The 16897-nt window shown below is 49.3% G+C and overlaps 1 protein-coding gene across 3 annotated transcripts in view; it reads right to left on the bottom strand.

Moving 5' to 3' along the window:
- Positions 1-253: 253 nt before the first annotated feature.
- The window catches only part of FXYD6 (FXYD domain containing ion transport regulator 6), a 31010-nt gene continuing 14366 nt past the window's right edge, over positions 254-16897 (bottom strand). For 2 of the 3 annotated variants that reach the window (XM_083713876.1, XM_083713874.1), the window contains exons 2-8: positions 6458-6517; positions 5891-5929; positions 5711-5785; positions 4828-4864; positions 3685-3734; positions 3147-3189; positions 254-1932 (exon numbers count right to left, since the gene is read on the bottom strand). In XM_083713876.1, coding sequence (XP_083570002.1) covers positions 3161-3189; positions 3685-3734; positions 4828-4864; positions 5711-5785; positions 5891-5929; positions 6458-6515 — 288 coding nt within the window. In that variant the 5' untranslated portion in view covers positions 6516-6517 and the 3' untranslated portion in view covers positions 254-1932; positions 3147-3160. Of the gene's footprint in view, positions 1933-3146; positions 3190-3684; positions 3735-4827; positions 4865-5710; positions 5786-5890; positions 5930-6457; positions 6521-16897 lie in introns of all 3 variants that reach the window. The other variant, XM_083713875.1, reaches the window with a different exon arrangement.

Genomic DNA, 16897 nt, shown 5'->3' on the forward strand with positions numbered 1-16897 from the left:
GCCTCACAGGGGCTGCAACTATGATGTGGAATGTAAGGTGAGAGGCAGGAGGTCACCAAATTTTGGCATTGCACAGGGCACAGCTGGAATTTGAAAGTCCACGGTCCACCACTGGTGTGGGGAGGAATGAGGGCCAGGCACCTTCTAGTTACAGCAGAGCTCACACATGGAAGGCCTAGGTGAGACCAGCAGCTCCCACAGAGAGCAAGAGCTGGTAGGACAGCTAAAGCCCACAGAGAGAAGCCAGAGCCACTGAAATAGAAATGATATTTTATTCCTCTTCTCATGTGGGTTTTGGGACACAACACAAAAATGCAAGTCCTTTATCACAGCAGCACAGCAGGGTTGCCTATTTCAGATGAAGACACAACAGTGGGTTTGGCTTTCAGAGTTACAACACTTTTACGGCTGGATGGCTTTCTACCAGGTGTGTTAAATGGCTGTTACCAACTGCACACTACAGACACAACGGAGAGGCACATGGCAACAGACGACTGGTGGTGTACACACAGCAAACACTGGTGGAGGGGGCAGAGCAGGGTGGCCCATTCACTCACTGGTGTGAGCAGGAGATGAGGCCATCTGGGTGGGAGCCAGGTGGCCCCAAGCACAGCACTCGCACTGCCCTGCACAGGCATTCCCAGTGGCCTAAGTCCATCAAGGTCGGAAACCAAAAGTTGGCTGGGCCAGGCAGAGAGTGATCCTCCTGGGGCTAAACTGTGCTGACTGAGACAGGGGCCGAATCCTCACTGTCCCAGACAAGGCAGAGGATAGGGATTCCCTCCTTCCAATGGTATGGAGCTGACTTGAATTGGTCATGGGGGCAGGGGCTCAACCTAGCATTGGAACAAATTTAACAGCTGAATTTGCACATGTGGCTGCATAAAGCATTGTGGAAAGACAACCTGGTGGTGACAAATTGATGGGGCAGCGATGGGGTGGAGGAGGCTGAGCTCTGCAAAAGATAAATGCTCCTGCCTTTTGGTGCCAGGAGCAGTTGCACAGCATGGCTCCAGACAAGCCTGTGTGAAGTGAGGGTGTCACCCTTCCAAGGCTTTGCAGAAGAAACCTGGAAACTCTGCAGATCTCGCCACACAGTGGCATGGCTGGAGGGGGCTGGAGGGCAGAGACTTGCAGAGGCAGCACTCCCAGGTAAGTGAGTCAGTGCTGTTGCTGACATCTTCCTCTCCTAGTCACGTGTGGAGTTGGGAAATGAGAGCTCTCCCCTCACCCCTGGCACAGAACTAGCTCCCTTTTCTGCCTCCTTCCGCTTCACCAGATGACACTGGCATCTTCCCTCAGGTTGGCATCACAGTGGCATGGGCAGGGGGCTCCTCCTCATCGGCCTTGCTGAGTATTGGTTGGAGGTGAGAGAGGACACAGCATTTTTCTTATGGCAAGGGGAAGGGGACCGAGGGGGGCAGGGCTGGAAAGAGAAAGTGAGCTGCTCTTATGGCTGAACACTGCACATTATATGCATAAATATCCTGGGCCAGATTCCTGCATCCTCTTCTCTCCCCCAGCCCCACTTCATTGCTTTGGCCAGCATCTGAGGTCATGGAAAGGTGCAAGGAAGAGAAGTTACCCTATGGGGATATTGCACAGGCCGAAGGAACCTCCTTTCTCACTCTCCAGGGATGGAGCATCACGTCAAAACAGCATGAGGAAAGTGAAGAGAAACAGACTCACACGACAACATCGAACTGGAGGCAACGGTCACCACGGATTAACATTACACAGGTGGACGGTATTGGCAGTAGTTGGGGGTGGGGGAGTTTTTTTAAAGAGAGAACCGATGTTCCAGGACACAGCCCAACATGGACACAGAGCTGGCAGCATCTCCCTGCAAGGACCCAGGCAGGTCCTTCGCCTCAGCCTCTCTTCACATTGTTTGCATCTGAGGTCTGCTTGTCCGTTGTCTGGTCTCTAGATCTACAGGAGAGAAAAGGGAAGGAAAGGAGGGGTGGCAGCCTGGAAATTTCAGCTTTGCTGGCGGTGGAGCACAAGGGGGAGGACACGCTGCCTTTCTAGGAAGGGGTCCAGATTGGGCATGCTGGTTGTGTCTGACTTGCGTGGTTCAAGATCAAGAGATTGCATCTGCTCGTTTATCTTAAAGACACACATTAGGAGAAGAAGCGGCAGGCAGCCGCCTGTGGCTCCCACACACCTCTGCTTGCAACAGTCTGCAAGGCCATTTCTTGGCCGGCTGCCAGGAATTTTGCATTCACAACTAGCAGTCACTCAAACAACTTGGCAGGAGGGGGGAACCCAAGTTCAAGGAAAACACCATCTGCATGTGAGTGTGTCTCTGCCTTTGACAGGGACAACATTCAACAGAGAAATCAGGCTTTGCAAAGGCAGAAATCTGCAGCCACTACTGGGGATTAGATCAACACTCCATAAGGAGCTCAAAAGGAACATGTTCCAGCTCCTGGAACTGGGGCTTCCTCCTTGCTGTTCACCCAAGGCTCCTCCTGCCCCCCAGCTCCACCCAGCAGTCTCTGGTAAAGGGTCATGGGGGGAGGTGGGGGCTGATGCAGCTCCAGTATGGAGGGAATGCTGAAATATTTGCACCCCCATTTCATTTTTTCTCTCCTTTAATTAGCAGAGTTGGGAGACAGGGCAAGAGCCCATTGGAAAAGGAGAAGCTGTAATTAGTGTTTGTCATCTTCCAGCTCAGGAAGGTTTCAAGCCTTGACTCTAAGGATTCATCCAGACTTCCTTTTGCACAGCCCTTTCCAGGCACCGCTCCATGTCCATGTGTTTTCCTTTACTGTCCGGGCATTTCCCCCAGAGAAACTCACGTTTTACCTCTGAATCACAGCAAATGGCTATCCATAGAAAACCCTGGGGTGTTGCTGGTTTTGTTTGTCAGTATAAATGCAATAAAAAATAAACAAACAAGAGAAGAAGCAAAAGAAACCCACCCTCAAGAGATGCTGCCCTCATGTAGCCAAAACTGAGGAAAGAAGCCCTCTCCTATTCTCAAATCACTGTAACCACATTCCACAGAACAGAAATAGGGTGACGCAGCCGTGGATGGGTCAGATTTCTGCCCAAGCCTCAGTCCACCCCATTGGTATTGCCACCCCATGAAATGTCACACAAAGGAGAGACAGCACTCACTTCCTCTCTGGAAAGCTCACCTGGTAATTTCTGTTCAGTTCTCTGCTTTTTGTGCTCCTGTTGCTGCAGAAAAGAAAAGAAAAAAGACTATCTGAAAAATGTCCCTGACTCCTCCATGACACAGCTGTACATTTTCTCCTTGTAAGGAGCACTCAAGTAAGCGGCTATGGGGAAACACGATATCTGACCACCCACTCCTTTTGGTCTGGCACCTCCCGCTGCCAGACAAAAGGGACAAGAGAGGCAGGGAGAAACTATTTCCCATTCAACCAAGAGTTCCTAGAAAATTGGCCATGCAGTTAAAGTGGTCTGTCTGCTTCTGCAAACCAGCACTGCTGTTGCACAAAGCATCCTGGCTGCTTCCTCTTGAAGCCAAGACTTCTATGCACAAAAGAAACATTTGAGCACACAGACTGCAGGCAGAGTCAGGAATTCAGAGCGTATCTGAAGCACTCCTTCAAAAGCACCCTTGGTCAGGTGCCAGGAGGCTCTTCCCCACGCAGAAGGAGGAGGGACCCTCAAGGAAGCTTCTGCACAGCAAGTATGAAAAGCCCTTACCATTTGAGGCAATCAAATTCTCCCCCTGTGCCTCCTCATCTCCAGGAGCCCTGCAAAGAAAGACAGAAAGTGCAGTGAAATGGCCAAATTGCCTCTTGCCCCAGCTGGGATTAGGGGAGCAGGCAGTGGCCCGTGAATGGCTGGTGTTTCTGGCCACAGTTCTGTAAAGACTGTTCTCATGTATTTTTCCATCTTGGGAATCTATAATTACAGTACATTTACAATTTAAAGACACCTAAGAGGGACACTTCCCATCTGCCTGAATCTCAAGGCCATCAGCTGTCAAGTCAACTCCTACAGAGACACCTGAAGCTACCTTTATACAGAGTCAGGCCATTGGTTTGGATTTGGATTTGATATCCCACTTTATTACTACTCTAAGGAGTCTCAAAGCAGCTCCTTTCCATTCCTCCCCCCCAACAAACACTCTGTGAGGTGAGTGAGGCTGAGAGACTTCAAAGAAGTGTGACTAGCCCAAGGGCACCCAGCAGCTGCATGTGGAGGAGCGGGGAATCGAACCCGGTTCACCAGATTACGAGTCCACTGCTCTTAACCACTACACCACACTGGCTCTCTGGTCTCCCAAGCATGGTATTAGCTACACTAACTGGCAGCAGCTGTCCAAGATTTCAGGCAGGGGCTTATCCCATCTTCTAGCCCCACCTGGAAATGCTGCCTGGAAATGAACCACAGACTTTCTGCATGCCACACAGATGCTCGAACACTGAGTTATGGTTTCTTCCCCAAATATCTTAAGGGAAAGTACAAGGATGCTTTTAACTTTGCTCCCTGGGTCTAAACTGGATGTGACATGCTGGCCCATAGTTGCCCATGCAAGAAAAACAGACTTGCAGGCTGAGGTGGAAAAGGAAGAGAAGCTGCTGTGTCTGGAATTTTGAACAGAGAGATCAAAACTTCTTCTCTCAGCTGCTCCTTCCAAGGCTGCTTTTATTTCAGTCAAAAAACACACACTTGATCTAAGCTGGAAGAATCCAACTAGAAGGTTGTGGCCCTTGCTCCCTGGAATAGGATGTCATGGTATTTCAAGTTTCATAGGAGTAATGAATGGATGGGGGTGGGGAAGGGGCTGAGGAGAGAGGTGTCACCCAGACGGAACCCGAGATCCCCCATGCTGCCACATACCTTGGCTTTTGGTTGAAACTGCACCTACATCTTCTGCCTGGGAAAAGAAAGAGCATGCCATGAATGTGGAAGCAGAACCACAACAAAGGGTTGCCTCTGGAAATTGGGCAGATGTCCCTCCAAAGCATCATTGGGCATAGTTTCCACCAGAGCCCTCCTCAGTGGTTGGCTATCTTCGTGCTGCTGCTACAGCCCACTTCATCCCATGGTGGTGTACCTAGGGAATTCTTGGGTCTCTGGAAACTAGTGAGAACATTCAGAGCTCATTAGCTGAGCAACAGCTCACCCTCTGTCTGCAAGAGCAGGAACCAAACCACTCCTCTCCCATTCTCGTTACCCAACAGAGAAGAGGGAGAAGAAGAGAGCCACAGCTGGGATGGGAGACTCTGAAGCTGCCTCCTGAGTAGGCAGGTTTCATTTAGGCTGTAGTAGAGGAACTGAAGGTACTGCATGTGAGGAGGGGGGAGGGAAGAGGTGCCACCCAGGCAGGGCCTCAGTGTCCTCCACATATGTCACCACACATCTTGGGCTTCGGGCCAGTGTTTTAGACTGACAGCAACTTCATATTCAGAGCAGCCCTGTCCCTCGCAGCAAATTTAGGCGGCGCTGTTCAGGCCAAGCCATTTTGCTGCTTGAGGTGCAGTAGATTTGGCGCCCACAAGCCAAATCACACAGCAGCCAAGGGTGACCAAATTATTTTGGCACCAGAGGCAGAAAATCCCAGAGGTCTGCCTTCCCCTCCTTGAGATTACACAATATGCAGCAATAGCCCATTAATAAGCTGGCAGCTTGTTGCCTTTTTATGACGCCTTTCACTCTGCCGCCTGAGGAGGCTGCCTCACTCTACCAAACGGGAGGGCCGCAGAGAAATTTGCAGACTCACTCAGTATAAGGAGGATCCCCACAGTGAAGAAGACCACAGCGAAAACCAAGCCACCGATCCGAAGGGTCTGGTAGTCTGGAGGGAGAGAGAAAAGGAAGATGCCACCCACTTCTGTGTTTGCAAACAGGCCGCAATGCCCAGAAACACACCGCACAGGAAAGGGTGCTTAAAGATGCTCACCATAGTTAAAGGGGTCTTTTTCCTTCTCTTGATCAGTCACTGGAAATAAAAAACAGAAGAGCCCCATGAATCCGTCCACAGCAAAATACATGAGAATCCATTTCCCCCAATATGTGTTTGTGTGTGCATGTTTCTGGGCTGAGAAACTGGGGCATTTGCTACCTGGGGCTTAGGGAGTAGCCAATGGAGCGGGAGAGATATCAAGAGGATTTATTTCTGTAAGTGAATGCTTTGCAGGTGTTTTAGCTTTGAAAGCCTGATTACATACCCACAAAAATTAATTCAATAGTACAAATACCCAAGTCACCCGAGGAGATAATGCTTCACCTCAACGCTTTCATCACACAGAGAAACAATGGCAGAATGAACCTGTGTGTGCTCCTAAAGGCTCAAGAAGCAAAGACCTCTCCCGAGTGCCTTGCTCTGTTCTCTTGAAGAGTCTCTTCATCAGGTGGCCCCTCACTCTCCAGGGATGGCACTGGCAGCAACCTCAGGCAGAGAGCAGTGGGTTGGGGCAGCTGTTTTCATGAGACCCGTTCTCCCCACCCATCCAAGACTGCTACCTACCATCCACCAGCATCACTGGAACCAGCAGAGAGCAGAGAAAAATCAGCCCCGTTTCCATGGCTGCTGAGGAGGAAGAGAGAAAGCAGAAAGGGGGAGCAGGTGGTCAGACCAAGGAAGAGCCAATGGGAGATGTGTGGCAACAGGACAGTTAGCACTGCAGCAAGTCAGCCCACCCTCCAACCTTTGGGATGTAATCCTTTGGAGCAGTCAAGTACAACATTTCCTGTTTGCCTAGAGTGAACACGCGTTGGAATGTTGGTCCAGCCAGTTGAACTTCCTGTGACACCTGGCTGGAGCATCCTTCCTTTTGCATGTGACTAGTAGGTGGGCGTGACCTTTCCATTGGGTACCATTGGGGAAAGGGTGCCGTTGCGGCCGGCCCTCCAGGATGCACAACCCTGGGATGCGTGCCACGCCCCCTAGGTGACACACCACGCCCCAGGACACACGCCAGCCACGCCCCCGCCTGTTCTCCGCTCCGGGGGCTGCAGCATGTTCCTCCACCACTGAACCTTTCCAGCCCTAGTAAAAGACCAAGTCACGTAGCCACCTCCCTTCTTTTTCATCCTGCCTGATTCACCTGGACTGTACGGCTGGCTGTCAGTCAGCAGATCTTGGTTATCTCCCATATGGGGTAAACCTGTTTGTACATATTTGTAACTTTAAGCCCAAAGCCTGCCTTCAGGGATCACACTGTGCTCTGCCTGATCATGAGTAAAACTTCTTATGAATAAGACTGTTGTGTCTTTATTCTTTTAGGAGGGATTCAAGGGATCTTACCAGGAACATATCCAATCTGGGCAAGCCAGATTGAATTGCTTATTGTCTTAAGAGACTCACATGAGTCTGCAACCAGCTTCTTGCTGTGTAAAGAGAGAATGCACTCTGCTGTATAAAGAAATTTGCCAGCGCAGGTTAGGATTATATTAATCAATGTATCCTCTCCTGTTACCCACAACATTCCCACACAACCCTGTTGCAACTCATTGGGCCCATTTTGTGTTGGACAAGGAATCCTGTGACATCCCCCACAGTGGGAAGATCTCTACCAAATTCCCTTGGCAGTTGCCTCCCATCTTTTCCAGAGCAGCTGCCCACTCACTACCCAGAAGCAGCACATGTCACCCTCCAAGTGGGCTTGAAGGTCGGTGGCTCAAAGCCCTTTAAAGCCAAACTCTTAAAATATCACTTAAAATAGACAGAGTAGCAGAACAGCAGCATAATAAGTGAGCTTTTAAAGCCTGTATAAAACCAACAAGCAAATAGGCTTGCTTTGTCACAGGCTGACAATCCATAATTTGGTGGGGGAGGCATTGCCGAAAGGACTCCATTCTGTGTGTCTGCCAATCTAATTGGGTTCATAGGTGAGCATCTCAACAGGTCGTCCAAAACAGATCTTAAAAGTACAGGCTGCATTACATTGGTGGGAGCAGTCCCTAAAACCATCTGAACCCAAACATTTAGGGCTTCAAATGTCTTGAAACGGGCTGGGAATGTGGGGAAATGTGCAGCCAAGACCACAACTGTGTAATTGCTAGAGAGTCACAAACGGGGGGGGGGGGGTATGATGTCACATAACCTCTTTGTGGTGGGAGGGGAACAATAGAAAACTTAATATTCTTCTTCCTCTCACTGCACACAATCTTCTTCTTACCTACAATGGGATAGGTTGCCAGCAAGCTCTCTCCAAAGAACACACACCATTTTTGAGCTGAACAATGTGCTCTTGTAACTTTTAATTATTATTAATTGCCTGCCTGATTTTCATCACTGTATCTATCTGGCACGTCTTTTGGCTTGAGTAAACTTTATATTTTCTTCTTTGCCTAAAACAGGCCTGAAAGCGATTTCTTTGTGAAGAGGGACCTCAGATGGGAGGTGGTCCAAATCTGCCAAAGCACCCCAGGGATAACATAACAATTCTTTTTAGAAGGTTGCACAACCTTGCCTCCGAAGCTTCTAAAGATAAGCTGCACATGGACGGTGATTTTTTACTCTGCTGAAATAAGTATTTGCAGAAGTGAAAAGCAGGATGATAAATAAGCAATTAAATATCCTCTCCTACCCTCTTCAATCCATCCAACAGGAAACATACTGGTGGCCTGTATAACTGGTGCAATATAGGCATCATATGTCCCATATGTCCCATCATATGTCCCACCCAACCTGCATCCTGTACCAGTTTTGGTTTCTGAACCATATTCAAAAGACAGCCTCAGATAAAGTGTATTGCAGCAATCTAGGCTGGAAGTCTGGGACGCGGGTGGCGCTGTGGGTAAAAGCCTCAGCGCCAGGACTTGCCGATCGAAAGGTCGGCGGTTCGAATCCCCACGGCGGGGTGCGCTCCCGTCGCTCGGTCCCAGCGCCTGCCAACCTAGCAGTTCGAAAGCACCCCCGGGTGCAAGTAGATAAATAGGGACCGCTTACTAGCAGGAAGGTAAATGCCGTTCCGTGTGCTGTGCTGGCTCGCCAGATGCAGCTTGTCACGCTGGCCACGTGACCCGGAAGTGTCTGCGGAAAGCGCTGGCTCCCGGCCTCTAGAGTGAGATGAGCGCACAACCCTAGAGTCTGTCAAGACTGGCCCGTACGGGCAGGGGTACCTTTACCTTTACCTTTAGGCTGGAAGTCACTAATGCATGAATAAAGGTGACAAAGCCCAACAGTTCTAGATAGGGTCACAGCTAGTGCACCAATGGGAAGGGAGATTTACCTATGAGGTTCTGGATCTATTTCTCCCCCATCTGTAACCCAGGCCCAACTCTGTGCAACAAAATTTCACACTGGTGCTGATCCTGGGAAGTTGTCCTGAATATGGGATTTCCCTTTATTGTATGAAGGATAGATGCTGTCCCTGTCTGCAAACAGAGCCCCATTTGCTGCCTTGGTAACTTATGGCTGAGGTTAACAGAAGCACCAGAGCCATCAGTCAATGGAGTCTTTCTTCACAGGTCAGAAAGCACCTAGCAAACTCGTACCTTGGAGTGCTGCCACTCAATGGTTGTATAGTTCTCTCAAGTGCCCTTCAGGTAGCCAAACCTTGTGTTCCATCCTGCAGATTACTCAGGGCCAAACTACTTTTAACGTTTCTGTGGGGTTGTTGTTGTTTTTTTAAAAAATAATACAGTCATACCTTGGATCCCAAACACTTGGTACTCAGACATTTAGGCTCAAACCCGGAAGTGAGAGTTCCAGTTTGCAAACGTTCTTTGGAACCCGAATGTCCAACAGAGCTTCCACAACCAATCAGAAGTTGCACTCTGGTTTTCGAATGTTTTGGAAGTCAAATGGACTTCCAGAAAAGATTCCATTCAACTCCCAAAGTATGACTGTAGTTCTTTTATCACCAGGGATAAGGAGGGCTACAGTTGGGACCAGGACTTCAACCCCTTTCCCTCTCTGTCATGGTGTTGGCAAAAAATACCAAAAGCACCATCTGCTGTTTTTGCTGGGAGGAAAGCTGTGAAAGAATCTCTGGTCTACCCCCAAATGTCACCACAAAAATATAATGCAGCTGGAACACATTGCCCAGCCACAACATTAACACACACACACACACACACACACACACACACACACACACGTCAGCATTTCATGCCAGGTCTGCAACTGAGAGGCAGTGTGCCTCTGAGCCTACACAGCATTCCCTCCTTGCCGCCTTGCATGTAGAATCCACCTTGGTAATTAAGCTGCATGGATATATATATATATAAATAAGAATGATAATCACAATGCACCGTGAGCCCGTGTGTGACGTTTCTCTTCGGCAATGTGGCGCTTCCTTTGCTGGGCAGGTAAGGAGTCCATAGGGGACTTCATTTCATGACCTGTAGCACACATCCTGCCTGGCTTGCCAATCCTCCACCCCAGAGCAGAAAGGGCTACAGGCAAAGAAGAAGCAGGTCCCCACCTATGAACCTCTTCCTGGGCGCTGGACAGAGCCACTGATCTTAGCCTCAAAAGCCATGGGTGAAGCATCCAAGGCCCAACCAGCAACCTCCCTCCCTCCACAGCTAGAGAACTGGCACTGGGATGCCTGGGGCGTAGAGAGTCCTTCTGCCTGACCACTGACTCTGCTGCCCCACCCCAAGCCTTCTCCAAGCCTCCTCTTGCATTGAGGGTCACAGCCAGGGCCACAGGGGAGCAAACCAGTTGCCCTCAGGGATGCATGAAACAAGCACATGAAAGATAGCCCCTGAAAGGATTTGATGCATTTGTCACCAGAGGATGTGGCAGTGGTGGCTGTTGCCTTGGGACATGCTAGACAAGACAGCTGGGTTCACCTGTGATCAGACCTCTCAACAACCACCGAATGGGAACAAGGACTCTGGCAGAGAATATTAATGCAGAAAATATCATATTACAGTTGTGCAATAGAATCATAAAAGTTGTGCAATAGAATGGCAATGTAAGAAATCTTATTGGACGCTCGGTACACATTGAATACCGTCGTGTAATAATGAAATATTGGGAAGGCTGTCTTAGAAGTAACATAGAACTAACCGAAAATGATTAAAATTAGATGGGGGAAAATATGAATTTATTAATGCAGTATTGTTTTAACTAAGTGGTTCCCTATATTTTGCAAATAAGTTTATCATTGTAAAGACCCTCTAGAACATGGGTAGGCAAATTAGGGCCTGGGGGCCGGATTCAGATTCGTGGACAGTCCAGGAATCAGCGTGTTTTTACATGAGTAGAATGTGCCCTTTTATTTAAAATGCATCTCTGGGTTATTTGTGGGGCCTGTCTGGTGTTTTTACATGAGTAGAATGTGTGCTTTTATTTAAAATGCATCTCTGGGTTAATTGTGGGGCATAGGAATTCATTCATTTTTTTCCCTTCCAAAATATACTCTGGCCCCCCACAAGGTCTGAGGGAAAGTGGACTGGCCCCCTGCTGAAAAAGTTTGCTGACCCCTGCTCTAGAATGACTTTACTGTTTTGTTTGCTGTTGTTGTGATTTGTTTCATCAACGTGAAACATAGAACAAAAACAATTTATGGAAGATTGTAAAGATAAAATACAAATTGTGTTTAAATTGTATAAAACGATTCAGGGCAGCCCTTTCCGGGTATGGGGTGTGTGTTTTTCCGCACCCAGGCACAGCATCTCAGCAAGTGACCACTGGAAGCTGTAAAACGGGTGGGAAGGAGGCAGAGAGAGCTGTGGAAACACCTCCTAGCAAAGCCTAACAGTTCAGCAGGGGCTGCCAGCTGGATGCCACCTGTCCAAATGTTGCAACGCCAGATTTAGGTCTGCCTGCTGTACCTTGAAGGGCAGCCACTGAGCTGGGCAAGTGGCTAGAATCTGTCCTTGGACTTCCCTTTGTTAACATGTCCCTGAGCCAGAGCTTGCCACCAGCTGTATTGCATGGGAGGAACAGCAGCAGACTGCTCCGGGGATGGTAATAACATAGGTGTCCTTGCCAGTGCTGGTGAGCGGGGTTTCATTCTGCACAGCAAGAGGAGCCCCAAGGACCTCCTGTCTGCAATATGGGCATGTTCTGCTGGGAGTCTGCTTTCTGCTGCTGCACCTGGAGAGACCTTCTCTCAGCCTGGGGAGCAGGGAGCTGTTTTTGGCTTCAAGGCTGAGCAGAGCCCAGTCTGGAAGGCTCCCCACCGGAGTCTGGTTCTCATGCTCCACTCAGCCCTTTCTGCGGCAAGACAAGCACTTCTCCAGCCATCCTTGATCCCTGAGATTAGTCAAGTGTGCCAAGGGATTCCTGTGCAATCAGAGTCTCAGTCACCCATGAAAAGGATAAGGGATTTTACTTAAAACATCCAACTTTCCTGTGGAAGTCCCTTGGGTAACCTAATAAATGGTAAGAGCCAAGATCAAGCCACAATGAGAACTACCCAGTGAGTCAAGTGTGCTCTGTTCCTACTGCTATTATTCTGCTGTCTAAATTGTCCATCCAATAGTCTCTGCCTTGAGGACAGCAGTCGTTCTGGGGACTAATGCATCATTTAGCAGATCTATCATGCAACAAGCCGTTTTCTTTTGTGATTTCTCCCTCCTCCTAATGGCCAGACATAAAGCGGCCTTTGAGCAAGATCAGAGAGTGAGATAGATACTCTGCCTGTTCAGTGTTGCCTGCTCAGCTGCAGTCCTCAGCATGAACTGGGCCTCTCCTCTTCTTCAAAATTAACCATGAAATCCACGAGTCCTCTCCCAGGATTCCTCTCCAGGATGGAGATGGAGGGGGACTGTGGGATCCTGGCCAGTAGATGGAGACAGCATAGAACCCTCATGACAAGAAGCCACTGATAGCCTTCCTCTGACCAAGAGGACCCCATGGCAAAGCTCGTCATTGAGGAAATCTTCCCCTCAAGTAATGATCAGCCAAGCAAAACCAAGCTTCTTGCTGGTGTGTCTCAGAAAGTTCCCCATGCCAAGGGACTTGCTTCCAGCTTCCTGCACCCAGCGTGCTACAGAAAGGGCAACCTTCCACACAAGCCATTTCCTCTCCCACATGCAAGGACCCTCCTGCAGTAGAGAAGAGGGTTGGGGTGGGGCACCAGCCACGGCTTTGTTGTGCCAGCCACAGATGTCAAGGAAAGGGCTGCCAGCCTCCACATGCCACCCCAGCACTATGGCAGGATCTGGCACACAGCAAGCAAAGACAACAGGATGGCTGCTGCCGCTGCCGCCTCCTCCTGCAACTGATGCATGTAATCCAGCTGGAGAAATATTTGGGATGCTTTTGTTTTGCTGGCCAATAGCTCCATCATTCATGCGAAGAAAGAGATTAATGGAATACAAAACTTAACACAGGCTTTTCACATTTGGGGAATTTACATATGCAAATATATCCATGCATGCTTTAGTACCCGAGCATGGGTTTCATGTGCTAATCAGGCAGCTGCTTGCTCAACCACAAAGCAAAAACTCAGCGAAAGTTTGCAAAAATGCACCAAAGCAGTAAAGCAAAGACCTTTGATAAGCATCTACTGGTGAGCAGCACTGGAAAGCTGCACTGCTGGGTCACTCGCACCAAGAGAGAGGAGGCCAAGGTGGGTGGGGAACTGAAGAACACACAGGGCCACCCCAAAACAAGATGACGTCTTTCCCTGGTCCAGAAGCCATCTGGACTAGTAATTAGTGAAGGGGTGTCATCCTTCACTGCTCCTCACCCTCACAAAAGGCTGAAAAAGGGAGCCCAGGTAGGCCATGTGGCAACAGACCAGAATGGTGGTGGTGATGGGGAGATGAAAGGGGAACTGCTGGGGGCCACCCTCCAAAATCCCCAACTGAGGAAGTCCCTTCAGTCTGTCTTATGGCATTGCACAAGGTCTGAGGTTGCCCACCCCCACACTTGACCATTCATGATTGCTACATACCAATACTGCACATACACAAGTGCACACACCTGAGTCCAAGGTGAGCACCTGCTCCCATTCAGGGACCTCAGCATAAAGGTGAGTGTAAATAGCAGCCTCAGTCCTTTTGAGAGTGCAGGGCAGCTCAGTCAGAACACCATGGACTCCATCCTTTGAAAATGGGCTCTTCATTCTGTGTTTACTCGGCTATAATCATATATTTCAGCCGCACACAAAATCCGCCCAACAGGCTAGAGGGCAACATACCTAGCGTTGGATTTTAATCGGAAGGGAGGGATTTTATCAGATAAATGAGGACATTCATCTCATCTCAGTCTTCTTTAAAACGTGCATCAGAAAATGGACTTTTAGGACTGCACAAACATTCACCTTTCCCTTTTGCTTTTAAGTTATCCCCGGTGCACAGCAGAGGCAGCCAAGCCAATCCTGCACCTGAGTCTGTACCTTTTCATGATGGTTTTGGCAAGTTCTGCTGCCTAGTCACACAGATACACTCCCCGCCCCCACTCTCAGTTTGCCTGCCTGCCTCCCCTCCTCCCTCCTAAACCAATCTGGACCACCCAACTTCAGGATTTGTTGTTGACTCATTGGCTGTAGGCGTCACTTTTCCTTCCTATCTGATTTTTCAGGGTGTAGAAGAAGGCAAGGCAAAAATGGAGGCCAGCTCTCTATCCACAGATGATGTGAACCCCGGTTAAAAAGAAGCATCCAGGTGTCAAGGGGCCAGCTTTCCCCAAATACAAACTCCAACACCCATCCCCAAGGAACAGACAGACTCTTGGCAGTTCATCGGTCACAGATCTCCCCCAAACCAACCCCTTTAGTTGGTTTCTCTGCCTCAAGCACATTGCGCCCTTTTCCTCAAAACAGGCAGAGCCCAAACCCTGCATTTTCTGCACCCTAAGAAGAGTGGAAATTCATCTCTGCAGCTCAGCAAAGGAGAGAATGTCAATGTTGCCCATCGTCTTCCCGAAGCCACCCAGCCCCTGCTAACATCACAGCTTCCTGTTCTTGTTAAGGGGCCTGGAGGCATCTACCAAAGATCAAACCTGGTTAAAATCATGGTACTGCCCTTGAGTCTTGCCTGCACAGCTCAGCTGCCTCAAGGGGGAAAGGGGGGTGCATGTGTGAACACAGGCAGGGATGTCACTTTGCTTCAACATCAATCAGGCTTCTAGTGTGAGGGAGGTTTTTTCAGTCTTCTGCTCCAGAGATTCTGAACCCGGCCTGCACTGTGCCTGACAAGTGCTTCCCGCCACATGAATGCATTCCTGGCAGGTGGAGTGAGAGAGAAAGAGACCCCTTGGCTTGCGGTCAAGCCTGGCTGCAGGAGCAGTGGGGTGGGGGAAAGCACGACACCCCAACCACCAGTGCAAATGCCATAAAGAAAAGGAGGAGCAGTGGTTTGCAATAAGGTGTGGGTGGTGCTGTGGTCTAAACCACTGAGCCTCTTGGGCTTGCTGATTGGAAGGTTGGTGGTTCGAATCCCTGCAGCGGAGTGAGCTCCTGTTGCTCTGTCGCAGCTCCTGCCAACCTGGCAATTCGAAAGCACGCCAATGCAAGTAGATAAAGAGGTACCACTGTGGCAGGAAGGTAAACCACGTTTCCATGCACTCTGATTTCCGTCACCGTGTTCCATTGCACCAGAAGCGGTTTAGTCATGCTGGCCACATGACCTGGAAAGCTGTCTGTGGACAAACGCCGGTTCCCTCAGCCTGAAAGCGAGATGAGTGCCACAACCCCATAGTTGCCTTTCACTAGACTTAACCGTCCAGGGGTCCTTTACCTTTTTACCTTTTTTTAGTGCCACAAGGAAGAAATAAGAACAAAACACCTTGGATGATAATTCAGAGTGAAAAGTCACAGGCACCACCAGAAACATCAGTGCTGGTTTATTGTTTGTTCTGCACAGAAGGATTGGCTCTAAAATATTGGATGCTGGCTTTTAGGGAGCATTTTGCCACCCCAGTTTTGACTTGTCAGGCTTGAAGGATGCAGATAGCCCCCTGTTCCCACCTGTCAAGACCCTCAGGCTCCTCCTCCCAGGATCAGCCTGTCCATGAGACAGACTGAGGCTGCTGCCTCAGGTGGTAGAATCCAAGGGGCACCTCCATGGGAGCAACCTCCCACCATCGCTGGAGAAGCGAAGAGTAGCAGCTGTGGTAGCTTCAAGAGTCCCGCAAAATCAGGAGGCACCATCTCATTTTGCCTCAGGTGGTGAGATGGGACAGGCCACCCACGCCTCCTTCCCTCCCACTAGCCTAAGGGATCATGTCCTAACCTATCCTGGAACAATTGCCAGATCCATTTGGAGATGCTTCTCCTGGTCATGGAGGGGGTTCAGCTCATCAGACTGAAGTGCACATCGCAAGACAGAATGTGGCAGGCCCCCAAAAGCATAGCTTGGCCCATTACCCACCACTAAGTATCTTAGATGTGACTTTTGCGAGGCTTAGCTGCCTTTGTGGGGAAAGCAACCTCAGAAGAAACCACACAGGAGCATTCTTAAACGGGTGGCCCTTCATCGGAGGGTGGGTGGAGCCCTGGGTCTTTTGCACCATTCCACAGATCTCCTACCCCATCCTCACCCTACTTTTTAAAAAATGTATTTTTATTAAATATTTTCTTGATTTACAAAAGTATGTGCAATCTCTCTCTCTCGGTTTTTCCCCCCATGTAACATTTTTTACAAATCAGTTTCATTTGTTGAGACATTAGAAGAAAAGGGGGAAAGAGGTGGGGGGAGGATGGGGGGGTCGGGTAACGATGTTTCTATTTTACTTAATATATGTGAGGTTTTGTGTCAGTGTTGCTTGTGTAGGTTCTTTGCTGTTCACTTGTATTCCTTTGGCAGTGAGAGAGGTTGGGGTTGGCCTAGAGTGTGGTTGTTCATTTGTGGTTGGCTGTGGTGGTCTTTGTTTTCATGTGTGAGTGGGGTGTGTGTGTGTGTTTTGGATCAGGTTAGCCATATTGATTTATATGCTGTTGGTGGATTTTTGTCATTGTCTTGTTGGGCTGTGTGTGTGATAAAGGAGAGCCATACCGGGCTCACCCCACTTTTTAAGCTTTAAAAATTATTTGACCTTGCTTACATTGGGTGC

Source organism: Podarcis gaigeae (genome assembly GCF_964106915.1).
Source record: "Podarcis gaigeae genome assembly, chromosome: 15".
NCBI classification, from domain to species: Eukaryota; Metazoa; Chordata; class Lepidosauria; order Squamata; family Lacertidae; genus Podarcis; species Podarcis gaigeae.